General features: G+C 30.9%; 1 protein-coding gene and 1 long non-coding RNA gene across 2 annotated transcripts; one reads left to right on the forward strand and one right to left on the reverse strand.

Annotated features, from left to right (window-relative positions):
- Positions 1–2,698: 2,698 nt before the first annotated feature.
- LOC147808104 (zinc finger MYM-type protein 1-like) lies at positions 2,699–4,016 on the reverse strand. The gene is made up of 2 exons (XM_087166878.1): positions 3,277–4,016; positions 2,699–3,161 (listed from the first exon to the last, which is right to left on the reverse strand). The coding sequence occupies exons 1-2, from the start codon at positions 4,014–4,016 to the stop codon at positions 2,699–2,701; spliced, it is 1,203 nt and encodes a 400-aa protein (XP_087023004.1).
- A 4,677-nt stretch (positions 4,017–8,693) lies between these two features.
- LOC147808105 (uncharacterized) lies at positions 8,694–11,697 on the forward strand. The gene is made up of 2 exons (XR_015434725.1): positions 8,694–9,515; positions 11,544–11,697. It is a non-coding gene; the product is annotated as an uncharacterized LOC147808105 (long non-coding RNA).
- Positions 11,698–22,931: the final 11,234 nt, after the last annotated feature.

Raw genomic sequence — 22,931 nt, forward strand, 5'->3', positions numbered from 1 at the left:
AGTACTAAGTAGTTTTTTATAATTCTTTACATCTAGTTAATTATAAAGTATAAATTTATTTATAATATTACATTTTGTTTCCTTTATTTTGTAAATTTGAAATTTCAGGTGATGCAATCTAGTTATTGCCGAATATTTTTTTTAATTCTCACATGAGAACAAGAAACTTACTTGCATTTCTTTCCCTTCCGATGCATGCCTAAGAGCCATATGCACTAAAATCTTTCTGCAAAATACTTTTAATAATAAACATATATGTTACTAATTTAAAATAATAAAAGTGCTGTATTCACAAAAAAACTATATAATTTTTTTAATTAAACATGTAATAAGTCGCAGTTTAATATTATGGGTAATATTCTCGCATTTTGTTAAGGATGGAACGCACATATTATTCCCTTCTTTGCATTTTGTAAATAATCATCATAATCAGGTACCGATCTAAAAAAGGCTTTATTGACAAAAAAGGGCTTTATTTGACATATAGTGGCGTTACACATGATTGCCTGAAGAAGCGTAAGTACAACTGGCAGATGTTCCCTAGTATGGGATATGCCCTCCCCTTACTGTAATTGTTGCTTGGAATCGTCTCTTCATGCTAAGCACCAGATTATCCAGGAGTTCTTAGGGTAAACGGCTCCATTCCTCATTTAACGCATCTTTCAGCTGATGGGTGTTACCAGGAGGATACTGTCGTGTTGCAAGACGTCTCCCTAATGCATCCCACACATGCTCTGTGGGATTTAGATCTGGAGAGTAAGCTGGCCAATCCATTCGTGTGATATCTTCACTTTCCAGTAGCTCTTGAACATTAGCAGTACGGTGTGGCCGGGCATTGTCATCCATAAAAATGAAGTCTGGTCCAATGGCCCTTCGGAACGGACGCACATGGGGTAGGATTACCTCATTGCAGTAGCGGTCTCCAGTTGCAGAACCTTGGTCGAAGATCTGAAGCTCAGTCGGTCCGTTCAACATAATGCCACCCCAGACGACAACTCCAGGACCACCGTAACGATCTCTTTCCGCGATGTTATTGGGATGAAATCGAGCTCCAACCTTTCTCCAGATCAACTAACGTTGAGAATCGCTTGTAGCACTAAAACGACTCCATTGATGAGGTGTCCAGGTTTCGTGTTCTCTGCACCACTCTAAACGGTGCCGCCGATGGCTAACTTTTAAAGGTATACAGCGTTCAGGACGTCTAGAAAATAAGCCACCTTTGTGGAGGCGTCTGGCCACTGTAAATCTTGATACTTGTCGTCCTGTGGCTGTGCACAGTTGCTGAGATAAGGCTCTCGCTGACTGAAAACGGTTTCTTTTCGCCTGGAGGACAGTGTAACGGTCATCTCTTGGTGTTGTTTTCCTTGGACGGCCACCACCAACCTTCCGAACAGCTGTACCAGTAGTTTTAAAGGCATTCCAAGCACGAGAAACAACACTTTTGTTGATCCCGAACACTTCGGCGACACTGGTCACACTACGCCCCTCCTCAAGCTTCTCAATCATTCTTCCTCGAGTAAAGTCGTCTAAATGATTTCTTGGAGACATGATTCACAAAACAAATCACTTGCACTTGCAGCGAATGTCTTTAACTACGGTGCTCTTCATCCTTTTATCACAGCTTTGACCTGCGCTCGCCGACCCACAAGGTTTACGTACACTTACATCACCTACGACGTTTTATTTCTAAAATTTGCATACAAATAATCTTTCTACTGAATTACGTGCATATTATAGGTACTGCAATTTCATGGCTATCTTATACTTTGTTGGGGAGCTGTGGCCGAAAAACCACTTGTTGCTTAAGTTTTGCACACCAGTGTATATGTATATCCATATAAAATAAAACAGTTAAATTTTAATTTAATTCATACAAATAGAGTATAAAAAGTTCAAAATGTGACCATAAACAAATAGATTTAATACATAATTTTAACAGTGAAAAAGTCACGATTTTATATTTCAATAAAAAAGAATCAGTAATCAGCATTTCCAGGAAGCTAAATAGAAAACTTGATTTTTAGAGTAAAAAGTTACCAGAAACTTGGAAACCAATATGCAATATTTTATAAGTAGTGTTACTAAAGGTAAATTATAGAACTGTCCAATCAATAATAAACAGTCAATGGAGCCATTTTGGGGAAGCTTCTTGGGAATAGGAATTATGGACTTCAATTTTACAGTAAATTTATACACAAAATACAGTAAACTTATATAATAAGAAAAAAATTATATTGTATCACTTATTGCATAAGTTTTTTTCTTGATTTACTGTTGAAATCGTTTAAAATATCTTCAAATTTAAGACTTTCTGTCAAATCACACTCCATTGACATTAGTGCTAAGTATATAGTTTGCGACTTGTCATTCTTGAACGAAGTCGATTTTTAATTCTTTTCATTAAAGAAAATGATCTCTCTCCTGAACTGTTTGACACAGGAATAGATAAGAATATCTTTAACGCTACTTCAATAGTGGGATATGTGTCTTCTATCTGTAGCATTCGTATAGTCTTTAACAATTCAGTCAAAAAGTCACAAGTTCGCCAAAAAGTCCATCATCAACATCTTCAAAGTATGCTTCCTGAAATGGCTTTACTGTTTCCAAGCATACTGGTTTCTTATTGGTTAGAAATCCAAACCTTCTTTCGAGAAAGCTGTAAGCTTTTTTTCTTTCACTTAAATGAAATTTCAAATTGTCACAAATGACATAGTGTGTCTGAGTTAAAAAAAATTTCGCTTGGGGACAAATTCACACTTTCACTGGTGCTATCATCTAAAGCCTTTGGTATTCGAAGAGCTCTTGAGGTTTTATAAGAAATATTTCCCACAAGATTTTCAGCTTCCTTTTCATAAGAACTAAAGTTTTCTCTCACATTCTGAATAAATCCTTCTAAGGATTCATAGAGTGGGATTATCACTTCAAAGGTACAATTTTGAGCCTGCAAACTTTTACTTGTAGCATTTATACGCTGCAGTAACGTATCCCAAATAATGGTTATTATAGCAATTTCAAAAGTTTGGCATTTCTTGAGTAAACATTTAGCTTCTTGTTTCGTCGAGGCTTTTTCATTAGAATTTTTAGCGACATCTTCCAATGTCTTTATTACAACTGCATATCCTTTTCTTAAGGCCCTAACGGCAGCAGCACTTGCTGACCACCTTGTACACGATAAAGATTTGAGAGTAAGAAAATCTTTTTGTTCAAATTTAGAAGTAAAAAACTATCACCTGTGAGGGGAAGCTGAAAAAAAATTATATAGTGCTTGCACAAAACCAAAGTAGGGAAACAGCTGCTTCACATGATTCTGCAGCATTCACTCCTAACAAATTTAGTGAGTGAGCTGTGCAGGGCACAAACTCAGCCAAATGGCACTCTATTTTTAATCTGGATTGTAAGCCAGAGTACTTACCAGCCATATTACTAGCATTATCATATGACTGCCCCCTGCAGTCTTGCAAATTAATGGTTAGATTTGTTAAAAATTGCACAATTGTATCATGCAGGTGCTCTGCAGCATGGCTATGTATGGCAACAAAAGTTAAGAAACGTTCAATAGGTTCATTTTGCGCATCTACATATCGCACAACAATACACATCTGATCAATGTGTGTAATATCTGGGGTAGAATCAACTAAGATTCCAAAGTACTTTGTTTTATTTATTTCAGAAACAATTTTATCTATTACTTGTTTTGCCATAATTTTAATTATTTCATCAACTGTGGTGGACGATAAATAATTAACATATCCTTTACCTTTATTTCCATAGTTTTTCAGGTGTTCCTTTAAAAAAGAATCAAATTTGCTTATAAGCTCTAAAATTCCCAAAAAGTTGCCATTTTTGTTAGAGCCAAAGGTTTCATTATCACCAAAAATTGCCAACCCACGTACTGAAATAAACTTTAAAGTTTCTACAACTCTGAAAAGTACTTTCCTCCAGTACATTTTTTCACTTTCATTTTGCTCTATTATTTTGTTATCAATCCGACCAGAAGTTAAACGTAACTGAGCCATAGTGTTTATAGCCTTCCTGAGAGCAAAAGATGTCTCATGAGAGCATAACCTTTTACTTACAGTGATACACGAAAGTCAGCATACACTTGCAAATTTTCCCATTTTTGGAAATAAAATGCAAATAAATTTCTTTTTCTCATTCGTATAGCTACCAGCATGCATTTGAATCATTATGTGTCCAATAGACATCAAACATTTTAAGATTATCATAATCATTTTCAGATTAAGTTAAAAATATGCGTTTTTCAAACTCACAAAAGTGAGCATACAGTTGTATTTAAATAGATTTTTGCAGGTATTTGGCCATCTTTTTATTCTCTTAATATATTTGTAAGAATTGTGCCTTGTTTTATATAAGCTTTAGAGGAGATTTTTGAATGAAATTTACTTCATTAATTTTAAAATGGCAACTAAAAGAACTGAAACATCATTTGAAATCAGAGAACTGGTTATTAAATTGAAAAATGATGCAAAATCACTCAATCAAATAAGTCAAATTATTGGTAGAAATAGAGCTACAGTGCAAGGAATAATAAAGAAATATAATTTGACAGAAACTACGGAAAACTTGCCTCGTACTGGTAGACCACCAAAATTGAACGGTAGAAATGAAAGAGAAATCATTCGAAGAATTCGTAATAATCCGAAAACTACTGCAGTAGACATAGCCAAACATCTTGAAAAGGTTAAAGAAACTGATGTAAATCCAGAATGTGTTAGAAGAGCCTTGATAGAAGAAGGATATAATAGCAGATTTCCTCGTAAAAAACCTCTCATTAGTAAAGTCAATAGAGACAAAAGATAAGCATTTGCGCATCTTCATGAAAACGATAATTTCGATTACTGGAGCAAAGTTATTTTTACAGACGAATCTAAATTTGACATTTTTGGCAGGAATGGTGAGCAAAAAGTTTGGCGACAACCCGGAACAGAGTTAGAATTGAAGAATCTGATTCCTACAGTAAAACATGGCGGAGGTTCAGTGATGGTTTGGGGCTGTTTTTCAGCTTCAGGTGTTGGCAATTTAGTCTTTATAGAAACCACTATGGATCGTTTTGTCTATTTGAATATATTGAAAAACAATTTGAAGCAATCAGTGAGGAAATTAGGCATAGGAAATGACTGGATATTCCAACAGATCAGGATCCAAAGCACACAGCTGGTGTTGTCAAGGAATGGCTGTTGTACAACCCTCCAAGACAACTGCACCCCCCTCCTCAAAGCCCTGACCTGAATCCTATCGAAAATTTATGGGATGAACTGGAAAGAAGTATCAGAAAAAGGCAAATTAAAAGCAAAGACGATCTTGAAAAGGCATTGCTTGAAGAATGACAAAAAATCCACAGCACTGTAACCGAAGGACTGGTCTATTCAATGCCTAATCGTATGAGAACTGTTTTAAATTCAAAAGATGAACCAACTAAATATTAAAATATGGAAATTTCAAACTTAGAATTTCCTGTATGTTCACTTTCGTGACTTGCGAAATGACTGATTCTCCAATATTTTATATTATTTTATGTCTAATGATAAAAAAAAACTGCTGTTTTTGCTGATCAATTTTTTATTTCTAATCAATTTAAGCTAAATTTAATTCAATTCTTAGGTAAATATTTGAAATAAATAAGTTTCTGTTAATTTTGAAAGGTGTATGTTGACTTTCGTGTATCACTGTACATTGTGCCAATCTGTAAAACCACAACTGCTTAAGTAATCGCTGTTATTGCCAAACAATTTACACACATAACAAAAACCAGCATTGACAGTCGGAGAATACACCAGCCATTTTCTTTCAATTACTTCTCTATTTCTCTTTATGTGTGAAAAGTTGTTTTCTGTGCATGTCCGAAACTTATCAGCAAATAAACGGCCAGAATATTTTAAATCAGCAATGTTTTGGTTAGGTGGACTGCGAACAAAATATTCCTTCAGTTTGTTTGTTATTGTGGTCCAAGTTGCAGGATCACTATCGAACACCTCAAGTAAATCTAGAGAAGACGAGGTGGCAGGATTTGAAATAACCTTTGAATTGTGGGTTAAAGAGGTTGGCAATCTTTCGTCTGAAGATACAGTTGCTGTTTCATTTTCATTTAAGGTTTGATCTGGTTTATTTAAATGAAGATTTGAAGAGTTTGCCACACAGATTTCCTTCAAATTATCTCCAAAACTATTTTCTTCAACAAAAGTTTTGTCTATTAAGCCAGATTGTTCCTCAATGTTGGCGAGTTTTGGAGCAGAAAAAAAATTATTTAACGGTTTCATTGTCTTCAAAAGACTTACATTTCTCATTTCTTTCTCTTCTCTCTTTCTTTTTTTAAAACTACCAGAAGCATCCCATACAGCAAATTTCGTCCTAAAGACATCCCAAAACATTCCGAACACTCCTGGAACAGTCATATCCGTAAAGTGTCAGAAGTAAGAATTTCGTAGGATGTCACAAATAGACAGCAATATGACAGGCCTTTCAAAGGAGTGTTTTAGGAGTCTTGTAGGATCATCGTTCAGCGCATGTGTGTTAACTTGAACTTTACCGTTAATGTTATTTCTTTTATCCAGTGACAAGAGCAATTCTGCTAGTGAAATCTAAATAATAAGGTATTTATAAGCTCACATATCCTTATTAGTTTCTGTTTTGTTTATCTTTCTTTTTTTAAAATCTATTTATATATTTTATTTATAAGTGTACTTGATCCCCGTCATTATCTTTAATACAGTCAAACCCCGCTATAGTGAACACGGTTTATAGTGAACTCCCGGATATAGTGAACGAAATGTTAGGTCCCGTGCCTTGCTATACACGTATAATGTTATTTTTTGTGGATATAGTGAACCAAAAAAGTGAGGAAGTTGGATATAATGAACTTTTTTCTGCCTTCGCCTAATTTTTTTCTTCATTTTTTTGTAATAATTTTGAAGTTTCTACTTCAAAATAGATACATATACCGATTTTTAAAACCATCTATAGAGGAAAATTTAGCGATAAGCTTCTTTTATCTCACTTTCCCATCCCTAAACAAACCAAGCAGATATTTCCAACCCTGGCAGATAGTGCACCTGTAAGGTGTCAGTGGGATCAATATGAATTTTCTGTCAGGATTGCTCATCAGCTAAAGATTACTAAATTTTTTTTGTAAGAAAAATAACACATTTTTCTCTACTAAAAAATTTTTTTCAGTCATTTATTTAAATAATGTGGAGTTTATTTAAATAATAAAAGGGAGGAGTTTGGGAACCATTAGTTAAATTGCCTGAGTAACGGATATAGTGAACTCCCGGTTATAGTGAACCAAAATTTCGGTCCCTTGAAGGTTCACTATAGCAGGGTTTGACTGTATCTCAATTGCAATGTTTACATGCATGTTTGAAATGTTTACATACATTACTAAATGTTTAAATGCGTGGTTTATTTAATTTTTTCATAATTATTGAGGAAGTTTTACTTTTATTATTTCGTGAGGCAAATTTTTATCTGTTCTGATAACTTATTCTTCCTATTATTTTTGTTTTCTTCCTTTAAGTTCAACTTGTTATTTGGCATGTTTTTTTGGTAACCCTAAATTAATCATTTCTTCTAATTACAAATGAAATGACATTTAAATTATTTCAATGTTGCTATTCATCTTCATTATTTAGTATATTGTTATTTTACCATTTTTTACAAAGTTTTGTCTATAAATTGTCTATGAATGGTGTTTTCAATATAAATGTAAACAATAACAATCTCCAACTCAATATTTGCTACTGCTTATTCTGCTAGGCTATATTTTCAAACTGATAATTTTGTTTTTAACAAAAGAAATAAATTATTTAATTTTTAAGCTCAAATCTGTTGTATTTCATAAGATAATAACGATAAGTAATTCTGGTGAGTAAGAAGTGAAAATTTGTTTTATTTCTTTAGAGATGTATTGCGAAAAAGGTGACATGGTTGCTAGATTTTGAATAACTCCCTTTTTTGGCAATCCTGATTTGGCCTCTTTCAATTTGTTTATTATTGTTTGTTCTTGTTGCAAGCTGTGCATCATCTTACGTTAGTGTTAGCACCTTTAGCATTGAAAACACAAGTAATAAGTAATCAAATACCACGTTTGCAAGAATCACAATGTTCTCTTGCAAGTTCTCAAAACACAATGATAGCGTTGTGAGCCAAATGGCTTTAAAATACACCCGAAACAGTAACCTGGAAGTATAGGCGTATAGAGCTTGCAGCGTTCCCTTGAGTAAAAAACACCGTCCATAGGGATTTTTAAAATTAGAGGTACTTAGCCAAGTAAATAACCAGGCAAAAGGGCTGCAGGTTTTTTTTTTCGTCCTAGCCTGAGTAAATTGCAGCATTTGCTGCAATGATTCAATTTTTCTTCTTATATGATTGTTCATAATCAATCTGTCTGAAAATTAATAAAAAGTTGCAAAGTTATCTAACTATTATATTAAATTTAATCAGGCTATCAATTTTAACTGCTGAAGATAATTACATTATTTTCACTATCTCAGTAATTCATATCTTTTTAAAAATAGTTCTTAAATTATATTTATATTAATATTGTTAAGTTTATTATTTAAAAAAGAATCATATGGACGCGATCAAAATGTCTATATGTGTAACTAATTTTATACAGAATAGTGTCTACATTTTCTCATTTTAATGTCATTGTTTCAAAAGCAGTTATTAGAATTTCTTCTGCTTAATGCTTAGTTTCATGCTCACTACTTAGTATTTCAAGAAATACTTTTTTTTAAAAAAATATTGAAAAGTTAATAAAAGTATTGAAAAAAGTTATTGAATCTGTAAGGAGTTTATTTTCTTTTAAAAAGTTCTTGTAAATATATTTGTCATTATTCACCTCTTGCATTGTGAAGCTGGTTTAAATATATGTGTTTACATTTTAATTCTTAGTTTAATTTTATAGATATATTTTAGGTAGGTATCTTGTGTTTCATAATATGTATTTTTTGACGGGGTTAAAAAATATTCAATGATCTCTTAAGATAAAATATTTAGTGCTTTAAAAGGCATATAAAACTTACTTGTAGTTGATCTGCATATTTTCTCAATTATTAAATTTTTGTGAACATTTTTAACTGATAATTGTGGTTGAAACATTTAATTAGTATTTACATATTTGTATTTTTACAAAAAAAATTGTATGCTAAATTTTAGTATTGTCTTTTCTTGATTCTCCAAGAGCTCATTCTTTTACAAGGACAGATTTACGATAAACTATTTTCAGAATGAAATTTTGTTTTCTTTAAAATAAATTTTTATTAATTATATCACTTACATGTCAATTTGCTTTTTTAAAATATTGTTATTTGTATAATTTTTTTTCTTTCTCATAGTCTGCTAGATTGCAAAGTCTTGATGGAACTGATTTTAAAGAACGTACAAGACGAGCTATTCGTCACATCATGCCTGATGATGTTGTTGAACTCTAAAGTTGGATGGGCAATAATGAAAAAAGAGATTTTTTGGTTACAGAGTGTCAGGTGCAATTATTGGTAATATTTAATCTCTGTTTATATATATATTATTCCATTTGTAGTTTGACAGTATATAAACTGCTGTTTGTAGAAAATGCAACACCATGAAAGAATCATCAGAATCAAATGAAATTTAATGCAGAAACGACTTGTACTGATACAAATAAATGATGAAATTTTCAAAACAAAAGAAACAAATTAAGCGTCCGAAATCAGTATTTGGTGCAGCCACCACGCGCTGCAATAAGTGCTGCTATACGACGTGGCATGGAGTCAAACAGATGTTGAATATCTGCTTGAGGAAGAGAATTCCATATCGCTTGTATGCGCAACCAAAGTTCGTCTTTGGAAACTGCAGGACGCGGATCACGAGTGAGACGCCGACCAACCATATCCCACACGTGCTCAATAGGCGACATATCCGGCGAATAAGCAGGCCAAGGAAGAAGTTGCATGCGTTGTGCTGAACAGAAGTCTCTAACAGTCCGCGCAACATGTGGGCGTGCATTATCCTGCTGAAAGATAGCTCCAGGGATGCCTTGAAGGAAAGGAACGACTTCGGGCTGTAGCACTTCACGGACGTATCTGTTGCTATTGAGATTACCCTCAATTCGTATCAAATTGGATCGTCCATGATACGAAATCGCACCCCAGACCATAACTCCGGGTGTTCGACCACTATGTCGTTCAATAATACACTCAGGAAGGCAGCGTTGACCGGCATAACGTCTAACACGAACACGGCCATCATGGGTTCACAAATTGAAGCGTGATTCATCTGAAAAGACAACTTGGTGCCAATCAGCTCGCCAGTCTCTGTGCTCAAGAGCCCACTGCCGACGCAGCCGTCGATGATCCGCCGTGAGGGGAATCCTGTATAATGGCACCCTTGCACGCAATCCACGGCGCAGCAGACGACGACGAATTGACGAAGCCGACAATTGTACACCTGTAGCAGTAGACCAATGTGCTGCCAGCTGCCTGGAGGAAGCTGTGCGATCATTCACCGCCATGCGGAGCAGGTGTCGATCATCGCGCTCTGACGTCACCTTCTGTCGTCCAGTGCCTGTTTTTCGAGTTGTTCGGTGCTCGTCGGTCCACTGCTTCCAAACTCGCATCACTGTGGAACTGTTCCGCTGCATACGAGCTGCTATTGCGCGATAGGAAAATCCTCCTTCTCGAAGGCCGATTATCCTCCCTCGTTCAAACTCCGTAAGTTGCTTGAATTTCTTATTCTTCCGTCGTGGAGGCATACTCAGGTCTCACTAAACGTTTGCCACTAACAAATAATCATAGACTATTTTCAACGTCCCGCTACAGCACTTTATTTATACGCTTTCAGCATCAATTCAGAGGGCGCTGCGCGCGCCACGCACGCGCGATGGCTCTGAAACTTTATTAATTTGCATAATATCCTATAATTGACATTTGCTGCGAATTTCATTTGATTCTGATGATTCCTTCATGGTGTTGCATTTTCTACAAACAGCAGTTTAGTTAAAATTTGTGTTGCTAAAGTTGCCAAACTTTTTAATGTACTATAAATTTAGTATTCCATGAATTTTCAATGAGTTTATAAATTTCAAACATTGGAATAATTTATGAGTGTGTTGTTTGAAATAATATTGTTATTAGTATCACCATCTTCTTTTCCAGTCATAGCAGAATGGTAATCATACGATACTTCAGTTATCCAACACTTTTTTTGACTTGCACTTTAAAATATTCTGATCATTGTTACATGTGTTTGTACTAATAGCTTTACCATTATTACAGTTGTTGTTACTAGATTATTCTTATAAGAATGAATCAAACATATATCAAATCATTTCATTTTTTGTGAACTAGTATTAAGTTACGTATGATGGGCAATTGAAAAAGCAGCTTAACAAGGTTACCCCATAATATTTTCCCTGAGAGTAACAGAAATCTGGGCTTCTACTAATTTAGTTTGAGATACCTTTTAAATAGGTTCTGAAATAATTTTATGTTTATTCATGAAAATACCTACTGGTTTGTTTATATTTTCTTTTTGTTATGTTTTAGAAGCTGTTTGCAGTGTTTTCACATACACTAAAGTAAATGAAGTTGGAAGCATTATTAGAGGCTGGTTGCGCCATGCTAAAGAAAGAAGAGTTTATTCTGTAAAAAAATTAAGGAAATAATAGTGTAAATAAAAGTTTCACTTATGTGATTCTAATATTATTTATTTTTTTCTATTCTCATATTTATTTGCATACACTAAATTTATGCTGCGAAAAATAGATAAATCCTTAAAACAAGTTATTTTTAATATTTTCAAGATACTGATTTAAGTATGCCTTCAGTTAACAATTCTTCAGCAAAACATGGCAACAGCTGTTTTAGTTTGTATATCAAAACAGATAATTTTCTAATTTTAATTGTTTTTTTAAATTGCATCATTGACACAATAACTAAACAATAAAGTATGTGATCCATAAACATCTATTTTGAGTTTTTGATAAAATAGTCACAACTTCATTTAAACTATTTATAATATAAAATGTTTTTTAGTAAATTTTGCAGAAGAATGTAATGAGAATTATTTTGCCAATTAACTAGTTTCAATTGATCATACGAGAAATTTAAATATTAATGCGAAGTTCTCAGTATTAGAGCAACATTAAAATGAAAATTATTCATTATTTTATTATAAGATATTTAATATATCTACTACATTAAACAATATGAGCAATAATGAAGCAATCATAAATTACAATGTACATAAAAGATTCAATAAGTCTCATAATTTAATTTAATAAGAAATATTCTTTACAGAAAACTAACGCTAATTAGGAGACTTGTAACCTTCCTTGGTGTTCAAAGGGTACATTCAATTAGACTTTTTAATAATGGCCAAGTTTTTATTCCAAGCAATAGAAATGTGAAATCCAATTATCTTGCATATTTTTGTATTAAAATGATACATTATTCTTTTCTTTAGATACGTTTGTTTATTAACTGTTTTACTCCCTTTTCCTTTACTAATTTTCCTAAAAAGTAGAGGAATAGCCCATTTTTCTGGAAAAATAGAGTGGTATACAAATTAAAAACTATCACCTTTTTTTTCATTTAGAAAACATTTTTCTGACCTCTAATTCAGTAAATTTAAAAGAAAAACCTTATTTAAGTTGCTAAAATTAATAAAAATTTCAAAGATGAAATTTATTTCCAAAATAAGACACCCTCCTATTACTATCATACCATTTCCAACATGCATCCCACAAGTTACCTAAATCCTTACTAAACAGGTCTTATTATGTCCTAATGCCATCCTAAAGCGTTCTAAAGGTATCCTGAAACTGTCCTAGTTATGACATCATTAAGATATCTGCAGGTGGGACATTCTAACACGCAGATGACATCCGTAGGACATTTAGCGGTAAACATAGGACTTCCTCTGGAAGTCACAGAATCCTAAAGATGACAACTTTAGGATGTCATAACGAAGTCAATGTGCTGTATGGGATATTTTCGGGTTGACATTGTTGTTTTAAAATAAATTTAAAATCGATTACTTCAACGTGCGATAAATATAATCAAATTCAAAGCAAACACAAATTCGCGATCGCAACGCTCAAGTACGCCGTCTAGCGGGAGCCTGTAAATATCAGACATTAATTTATCACGTTTTCATTTAGTTCCATCAAAATCATTGACTGAATCAGACGCCATTTTTCAGCAGCAAATAAGAAACAAAATTTCCCTAAGGAAAAGGCCGAAGAACTTGAAAAAAATCTCCAGAATATTAGTAAATCTTTCAGGAACAGAACGCGCCAAACATTTGAAGAAAAAATTCCTCAATAATTTTTAATTTCTATTATCAACAAACTTGCAACTGATGACTTCCGATTTCGGATACTGTTACAGATGTGTGTATTAAGGTAAAATGCATTTCTTCTGTCTTCAATTCATTACGAATTAAAGTGAAGTCAACATTGCTTTCGTCACTCCAGTGAATAAATATGAATTCAGAACATACAGAATTGTAATAGTTATAACATATTCTTCTTCGTTATAGAATAGTATATATTTCTGTATCCATATAATTCGGAAAACAACAATAAAAAATTATCCAAGTTACTTGAAATAGTGCCATTTGTGCTGATTCTTAATTAATTTTAATCGTTTTCTTGGTAAGTATTTTTTAGTTTTGAAAGAATAAGTTCAACTAGAATTCAGCTATTCTGTTTTTAGCTACATATTCAAATTCATATCAATAATAAAATTTTGCTGTGTAGTATGTTATCTAAAAGTAATGAAGGGATAAACTATGTATCTATTATTTGAGAATAAAGTTTTCAAACAAGGAACTTATCATTTTGGAATTCTCCGGGAATTATAAATCAGGTAAGTGCAATGATTTTTACAATAAAAAATTTGCTTGTAAATATTTTTTTTTTCATTTGATGATGGTTCTCTACATAATGGTTTTTTACGTCTGATTAAGAACTGTAAGAATAATAAAAAAAGAAACAATATGAAAGTTTTTATTTCAATGTTAAGAATTCTTAAAATCGTTTTTTTATCCTAAGAATTCTTTATTTTCCGTTTTTTAGTTTATGATTTTTTGATAAAAATTGTTCTCAAAATACTTTTTTTGAAAAATTAAATGGTATAACATTATGTGTTTATGTATACTTCTTGTATATTCCAATGTTTGAAGTAATATGATTCAGAAAAGTATGGAATAAAAATTCGGTACTTACGTCTTAACACCACCGCCGCTACAGATTTGGTGGTTTTTAAGTGCCGCCAATCTACACTTAAAATTTTTGCGACAATTCATAAAATAAAACACTTTATTTAAAATCAAAATAGTCAATCGGATTTCGGTGGAAAATGAGCCGATATAGAGTTTAGCATAGATTCAAAACAATCATATCGCCATATGAACTCTGATAAATAAGATTCCAAATGAAATAACATTTCCAAAACGTACGTTTACCAAGATAAAGTTTTATGTTGTGGGAATTGGTACATTTTCGTTTTTTCGGTAAAATATTTCCCTCCTGAAAAAATAAAATTGCATCTTGTTTTGTTTTTGGCAAATCCCAAAGACGAATTTTCGTAGCACTAAAAATGGCGACAAAAAAGAATTGTTTTTTTTTTGTTTTTGTTTCGTCAGCATTCTTTTTTTTACGTTTCTTAGTTTCTAAATAATGATTTTTATTGAAACTTGAAATTTTTTGATAAAAATTGTTGTCAAAAAACTTTGTTTACAAAATTAATTTTCATAAAATTATGAGGCTTATGTATACTTTTTGTTGTATGTAAAGTTTAAATGGGCCTTTCATGTTATATCATTAAATTTAGTAATACTATTTCTCGGGCATTAGGTTTTAACTCTTATAAGAATATACATATTTTTTTCTGTTAATGCACAAATATTTTTCCGATGTGTTTTGGATTTTCCTTCTCTAATAATAAGAGATACCATTTTGTTTTCGTTTGCATAAGAAAGAATTTCAAGCATTTTTCTTTTTTAAATTTAATTAGCCACAATAAAGAAGGAACGTTGCAATGCTACGTGCTACATTAACGACGTCTCTAGAGTAACTGAATGACTGTTCATATAGAAATCGCAGGTATTAGTCTCATACAACAACGCCCCCTATAGTTCGTTGCGATCGCGAATAATGAATGAGTGTGTTACACTTTATATTACCAATAGCGTCATTTCCCACTTTTTCAACTTTTTAATCTGTTCTTTTTTTTGTATTGTTACTTACAATTTTTACATACTAGATCAGTTGAAACTGTTTAGAAGCAGTACTACAAGTAGGCAACACAAATACTAATTCATTTTCTTTCACTTCAGTATACTTTGAACATTATGAAGAAATATTAATTTAATTAATATATTTTATGGAGCATTTTACATGTAATAAATGTATGTGATTTTGATTGGTGAAAGCAGAAAGTGCATGAGCTATGTATGAAAACATACTTTTAAATATTTCAGATTTTCGTTCTCTTAGGTTTTAATTGTGAGGGAGACATATATACATGAACACAGAAAAAGACTAGGTTTGTGGGGGGCCCTAGGCCCAGGCCTCTCGGGCCTAATGGTTAATCAGACCCTGATCATAATAAGAAACATAATTAAATATCATGAAATCTGTGGTAGTAACAGCCGAAAAAAAAGATTGCCAGCTATTTCACGCGAATCGTACTCCTCAAATTCGTGTTTCGTTTTGAGATTAAGTTGTAATAAATCATATAAAAAAATATCAGATTTAAAAACCATGGAAAAATCAATATAAATAACTGCTAAAAACTTGATAGAAGTATTGCCTAAAAAAGTAAATACTTAAATGCACATTTCGAATTTTCCATATTGTTTGAAATATATCCGAATATTTAAAAACCATGTGAAAATCACTATCAACTACTGCCAAAAATACGGTTGAAACATTACATTTATTTACGATGCTATCAGCTTTTTAAATTGAGCGCTTCCAAAAGTGATTATCTAAATGCATGATTCAAATAATACTTAAATTCTACTTTGAATAGGTAATTTTACAAAGATTAACAATGTAAATTTCTGTAAAAAAAAAAAAGTAAATTTTTTTGCTTTTCAAACTGCGATTATGTCACGGGGCGCAAGAGAAGTGTTACACTAGTAACATTGCATTTTTTTTCAATGCATTTTACTACATTTGTTTGTGTAGTGTCATTCTTCAACTTAATGAACTTTGAACTTAATGATCTTTCACCACTTGCCACGAAATACATGGTAGAGATAAAATCTGCTGAAGGTGCTGAATCCCAGTCGAGAAGAGACTGGACGACGAGTTTTAGAGAGCGCCACCTACAGAATTTCTAGTGGGAGAGGACAGGCCTGTACTTTACGTTTGTGAGTGAAGATGGCAACGATGGTTGTAGCGTCCCGACAAGTAATTTGAGAAGCAGATGTGGGTCTGTTAACGAGAGAGGTGGTGACCGGGGCTTAGGCCTCCGGTGTGTGTGTGGAAAAGTACGTTGTTCTGTTGAAAGAAAAATTTGCCGGAATGGCAATCTCACTTCATCTTTTAATGTTCCCCTTTAATGAAATATCAGTTTTACAGATATGATTATAATTGTATTTTTTTATACCGTCCTTTTAATTTTTTTTTTTTTTTTTTTTTTGGATCACCTATTGAACCTTCATGTGTTTTCACGAAATAAAAGATTGTGTAAGTTACTTATATTTTTGTCGTTTCTCTTTTGCTGATTATATTGTTTTTTGATTTTTATTCTAGCTTCCTTATTCAAAATCTTAATTGTTCTTTTCCAGAGATAAAATGAACTAACCACTAATACGTCTTTAACACTGACCACCACGTGTGGTGGTGCATTTTATTCAGGGTTAACTTTAGTTTGATCAAGGGATCGTAAGATCTACTAATTTTATTTCAATTTATTTAGTATGGTTAAATTTAATTAAATCAGTATTATTTTTTATATACTTGTTGTACCATAATTTTAATTTTAACATTAATTTAAGCATCATTAATTGATGTACCTTAATAAATTCATTTTCCTAAATGTTATTTTTGGTACCTTAATATAATAGTTTAACCATATACCTTCAAACCCCAATATTTAATATATGGTGCCGTCGCGTGGTTTTGAATCTGGTGTTAATAAATATTTTTTTAAGAGAATCTCTGGAAACTTTGGCTTTTAAATTAATTTATGGCTGGAATATTATTAAATTTTAAATACTAAGTGCCTTGTGCACAAAAAATATGATCAAATAATTGATTTATTTTAAACATTTATCTCGCTCTCTCTCACAAATAAAAAAAATTTTATTGTTGACATTTAAACAATAAGTAATAATGTATCAAATTGGATTAGTAATAATGTATAAAAATTAGATTTTAATATTGATATATATATTGTCACAAGAAATATACTTTTGATTTATATGTGAATCGACTATTTCATGATATACTTTTGTATATGAAGTATTTGAATATAAATATTACATTTTGAACATTTAAAATTTTATATGTAATTCAATATATAATTTGGTGATATATTTAGAACAATTTGATTAATAATAGGTGTTTTTAAAAATTTAAATAATTTGGTTGATATTTTAATTAAGTTATAATGATTGTTAATTAGCATTTTAATTCAGATCATGATATATTTTTTGAATATATTAATTATTTCTATGTGTATGATATTAAATTTAAATAAGTACACAGAAATTTTATTTAGTAATTTTGGTAAATACATTGATTGATTTCAGTATTTATGATGTTTTAATAGGGCAAGATTTCAGTGATATAACTAATTTCTATAGTATTTCAATAAGATCATTGATTTTTATTAATATAAAAATATATTTGACAACATTTTTTTTGATAATATTTTTATATATTATAAAAATATTATCAAAACTACATATATAACTACATTTTATATATTATTTTGATATGGAGTATTGTATGTATTGTATGAATATTGTTTTTGGGGGTTTGAATGCTATTTATTGATTGTTAATATACATTTTAGTGATATTTTAAGGTAGATATTAATTAGGTAAATTTTTCTGTGATTTGATAATACACTATGGCTAAATCTTCACATTCTTTAGCGAGTTCGCTACAAGCTTTCAATGGCAGCAAAGATGCAAATTTAAATTTTTTTCTGAATAATTTAGAGCAAATCGCTCAGTTAGAAAAATGGGACAACAAAAAAAAAAGTCTGATATTAAAGTTAAATCTTGCAGGAGAAGCATTGAAAGTAGTTAGTGAGGCCAAAACAAATGTTGACATGGAATACGAATGCATAGTTAAATTATTAAAAGATAAATTTTCCAGGAAATTAAGTTATGCAGAGTTACAAAGTAAATTTAACTCATTGATTCAAAAACCAAATCAAAGCATAAGAAATTTAATTGAAGAGGTAGAAAAGGCTACTGATGAGTATCTAGAAATCAATGGAGATAGTAATGAGCAAACTTTAAGTCTAGCTAGGAAAATGAAATCACAAAAGCTGCTTGACAGCATGCGTCCGGATATTAGAATCGAGGTTATGAAAAGGGGAGCATCAAATTTCAATGAAATAGGCAAAATTGCTATAGATATTGAAAATGCGATTTCAATGAATGAAGCCCATCTGAATAATGTAACAAAATCATCAGAAATTGAAATCTTATTAAGAAGCCAGATAGAAAGCAACAAAAAAATTGAGGAATTGACTCAAAAAATAAATGATTTAACTAAAACTAAATCGGTCAACAACATCTCACAATCGAACAAATTGAATCAACCAAAGATAACTTGTCATATATGTAGTAGAAATCATATCACCACAGAATGTTGGTATTATCCTAAAAACTACAATGTAAACAACAAATTTAAGCCTTATGAAAGAAGCCGCAGCTCTTTCAGAAGAGGATTCAATAGAAATTTTAGAAAGAGGGGTAACAACAGTACGGACAGAAGACAAAATAATTTAAACTAGTTAATGGTTCTTGTGACAAGTGGAAAAATACAAAGCTTACAAGAACCAGTAGAAATTCAAATGATCAAAAATTAACTGGTAACTTAAGGTTAAAAAAGAGAAATATTGGCAAAAAAGATAGATTTCCGAATGATAAGAACAAAATATATAAAACTAAAATTTATGTCAATAGTAATCTTAAAGATAAAAATTTTAATTCAGATTATGATAAGGTTAAGGAATATAATTCAAAAATTTCTAATAACAATAAGAATAGTAATTGGGTAACTGAAGAGGATATAACTAAAAAAAATAGTAAAATAAAAGATACAAATGAAGGAGTAGAAAAAGTAAATAAACATGTAATGACCTGTAATAACAGTAAAGATTCAGAATCTCTACCTATTATTTTGTTAAGATTTGGTAACTTAACCATTCCGGCTTTACTAGATACTGGTGCAAATCTTAGTTTAATTGATCCTATCACTCTTAATGAAATTAAAAAAAACACTAAAATAAGTTATTTATCTAGATCTGTAAGAATTCATACTATCGACAACAATACTGTTCCTTATATGTCTGCAATTTCTTCTAAATTCAAAATTGACACTAAATGGTTTCAAGGGATATTTTTTGTAACTAAGAATTCTTGGGCTTATAAATATAAAATAATTTTAGGGTATGATTTCATTCAACAGAATAAAATTGTTTTAGATATACCCAACAAAAAACTTATAGTGAACCATGATTCTTTTGATTTTCTCGAGGATACTCCTCGTATTGTAAATAATGTTTTAAGTGATGTAAAAATTGTAAATAATTTTGCTTTTGCACCAAAAAAGATTGTGATAGAACCCCATTCTCAAATATTAATTCAATTAGGTATATCTGAGGATATAAAAGATAGTAAACAAATGCTTTTTTCTCCAAACAAAAACAAACTAAATTATAATATCTATGAATCTGTTAATGAATTTAAGGATAAAAAATTCTGTACTTTAATCGAAAATAATACAGATAATAAGATTGTGATTAATAAAGGTACAAAATTAGGAAATGTTATTAGTATTAAAGATGACGATATAATTAAACCTAAAGAAAATACTAATTACCAAATTAACAATTTAAATCTAAATGAAATTCATCAACTGAGAAAAAAAGAACTTAATGCCTCTGATTTTGATTTGAGTCATTTAAATAAGGTAGATGCGGATAATATACTTCAAGTTTTGTTAAACAATTATCAAGTTTTCTCTCAATCTTATACAACTTTAGGATCTACGGATGCAGTAGTACCTGAATTTAATTTATTGCATAACTTTTCTATCCAAACCAAGCCTTATCCTATTCCTAATATTGCAAAAAACTTTGCCAAAAAAGAGATTAAAGATCTATTAAATGCAGGAATAATTGAACCATCTTCTTCCAATTATTGTTTTCCTGTAATTTTTGTCAAAAAAAAGCCTTATGTTGATGATCCTGAATTGCAAAAATTCAGAATGGTTATAGATTATAGGTTACTTAACTCAGTTACTGAGACTTTCAAAATTTGTCTTCCAAAAATTAATGATATCTTGCATAACATTTCTGGAAAGTCATATTATAGTGTTTTAGATCTCAAAAGTGCATTTTTTCAAATAAAATTAAAAGAAAAGGACAAATCCAAATTAGCATTTTGTTGTGAGATAGGCAATTTCCAACCTACTCGTCTTCCTTTTGGTTCTCGCAACAGTACTTCTTTTTTCCATAACTTAATTTCTAAATGTTTAGATGACATTAAAGGTCCTAATGTGCAGTATTTTCTTGATGACATTGTTGTTGCTGCAGATTCCATTGAGGAAATGTCACAATTACTTGTTAAGGTTTTTGATAGATTAAAGAAGTTTAATTTAACTCTAGATCCAGCTAAGATACAAATCTGTAAATCTAACATTAAATATGTAGGTTTTGATGTAAATTCTAATGGTTTCTCACCCGCTTCTGATAATATAGACAAAATTTTAAAATTTCCTGTTCCAAAAGATGTTAAACAAATTCAAACTTTTTTAGGTATGATTGGTTATTTTAGACATTTAATCTACAACTTTGCAGAAATTATCAAACCTATTGTAAACTTAACAAAAAAAAATGTATTTTTTAATTGGAATAAAGATTGTCAGGATGCTTTTGAAAATATATCTGAACAACTACTACTTAAACCAACTTTAAAGAATATAAATGAGGAACAAAAATTTTGTTTGGTAACTGATGCTTCTAGCAGTGCTCTTTGTGGAATATTAATGCAAAAGAATAAGGACAATTTTGACCCTATAGAATTTTATTCTAGGCAGTTAACCTATTCTGAATCTAAATACCCATCTATCCGTAGGGAACTTTTAGCAATTGTAGATTCAATTAAACATTTCCATCAACATCTTTATGGAAAAAATTTTGTTATTTTTACGGATGCTAAGGCTTTAACTTTTCACATCAACTTACAAAAACAACCTGAGATAGATGGCAGATGGTTAATGTATATGCAGGAATTTAATTATACAATTCAACATATTCCTGGTTTTAAAAATCCAGCCGATTACCTATCTAGAGTAACTAATGATAATGCTGTTGTAAATAATACAAATATTTTTGAAGTTAATGATAAGCTTAAAATAGAGAATATAAAAAATTCTCAACAAAATTGTACACAAACTAAGGAAATCTTTAAAAAACTAAATGATAATGATAAACTAATTTCTAAAAAATTTTTTGTAAACAATGATGGTATTTTGATGATGAGGGTGAGACCACCTAAACATCCATATAAAACTTTAAATAGAATTTTTATACCCATCTCATTAAGAGGTGAAATTTTAAAGGCAGCACATGCTGCACATTTTGGCATTTTTAAGACCTATAATTTGTTAAAAAGAAATTATGCATGGTATGGGATGTTGGCAGACACCCAAAATTTTGTTGAATCTTGTGATGCATGTTTGGCAAATAAGCCCAAATCTAAAGTAACTGAGACTAAATTCATTGAAAAAGGTGATTTAAGTGTAGGACAAATTTTATCTATAGATATTGTTGGGAAACTACCCAGATCAATTGATAATAAATTTTTTATTTTAACTATTATTGACAATTATTCAAGGTATTTAGAGGCGATACCTTTAACTAACATTAAATCTTCAACAATTATAAATAATTTAAATGAACATTTTTCAAAATTTGGTTTGCCTCAATCCATTATTTCTGACAATGGTACCAACTTTACCTCTGAGGAGTTTCAAGATTTTATTAGGGCTTTAAACATTGAACATCGTAAAACTTCATTTTACTATCCTTTATCTAATGGTTTAATTGAGAGATCTCACAGAATTCTAAAAGAATCTATAGCTTCAATGTGTAACAATAGTTGGGAATGGACTAAAAAGCTTTTATTTTTCAAATTACACTATAATTCTTCTATCAACGTGGTAACAGGTTATACTCCTGCTGAACTATTTTTTGGTCGTAATTTAAATCTCCCTTTAAATACAAGTGTTAATACCAACAGTGAAGAAAACCCATCTGACTATATCAAAAAATTAAGACAACAAATTGCAGAGACTAGAGAAATAGTAAGTCAAAATGAAAACAAATATTTTGAAATGCATAGAAAATATATAAAAGGTAGACCAACTCCTAATTATGATTGTAAAGATCTTGTTTACTTAAAGATAAATACTGATGTAAATTCTCTAAATCCCAAATATGAAGGTCCATTTGAAATAACAAAAAAATTTAGGAATAATAATTACTTAATACACATTAAAGATAAGCAAAGAGACCTATACAAAAAATTTCATGTTAGTAAACTTTTTAAGAAAAGAATTTTAAGAAAGGAATTAGAGAATGAGATGGTCAAGGAACATGATTTGAGTATAGAATACTAATGAGTAAGATTATACTAAATCTAATTAAAGATTTGAATTGACGTGTTTGAAA

Source organism: Parasteatoda tepidariorum, chromosome 6 (assembly GCF_982258835.1).
Source record: "Parasteatoda tepidariorum strain Cologne lab strain chromosome 6, Ptep-v5.0, whole genome shotgun sequence".
Taxonomy (NCBI): domain Eukaryota; kingdom Metazoa; phylum Arthropoda; class Arachnida; order Araneae; family Theridiidae; genus Parasteatoda; species Parasteatoda tepidariorum.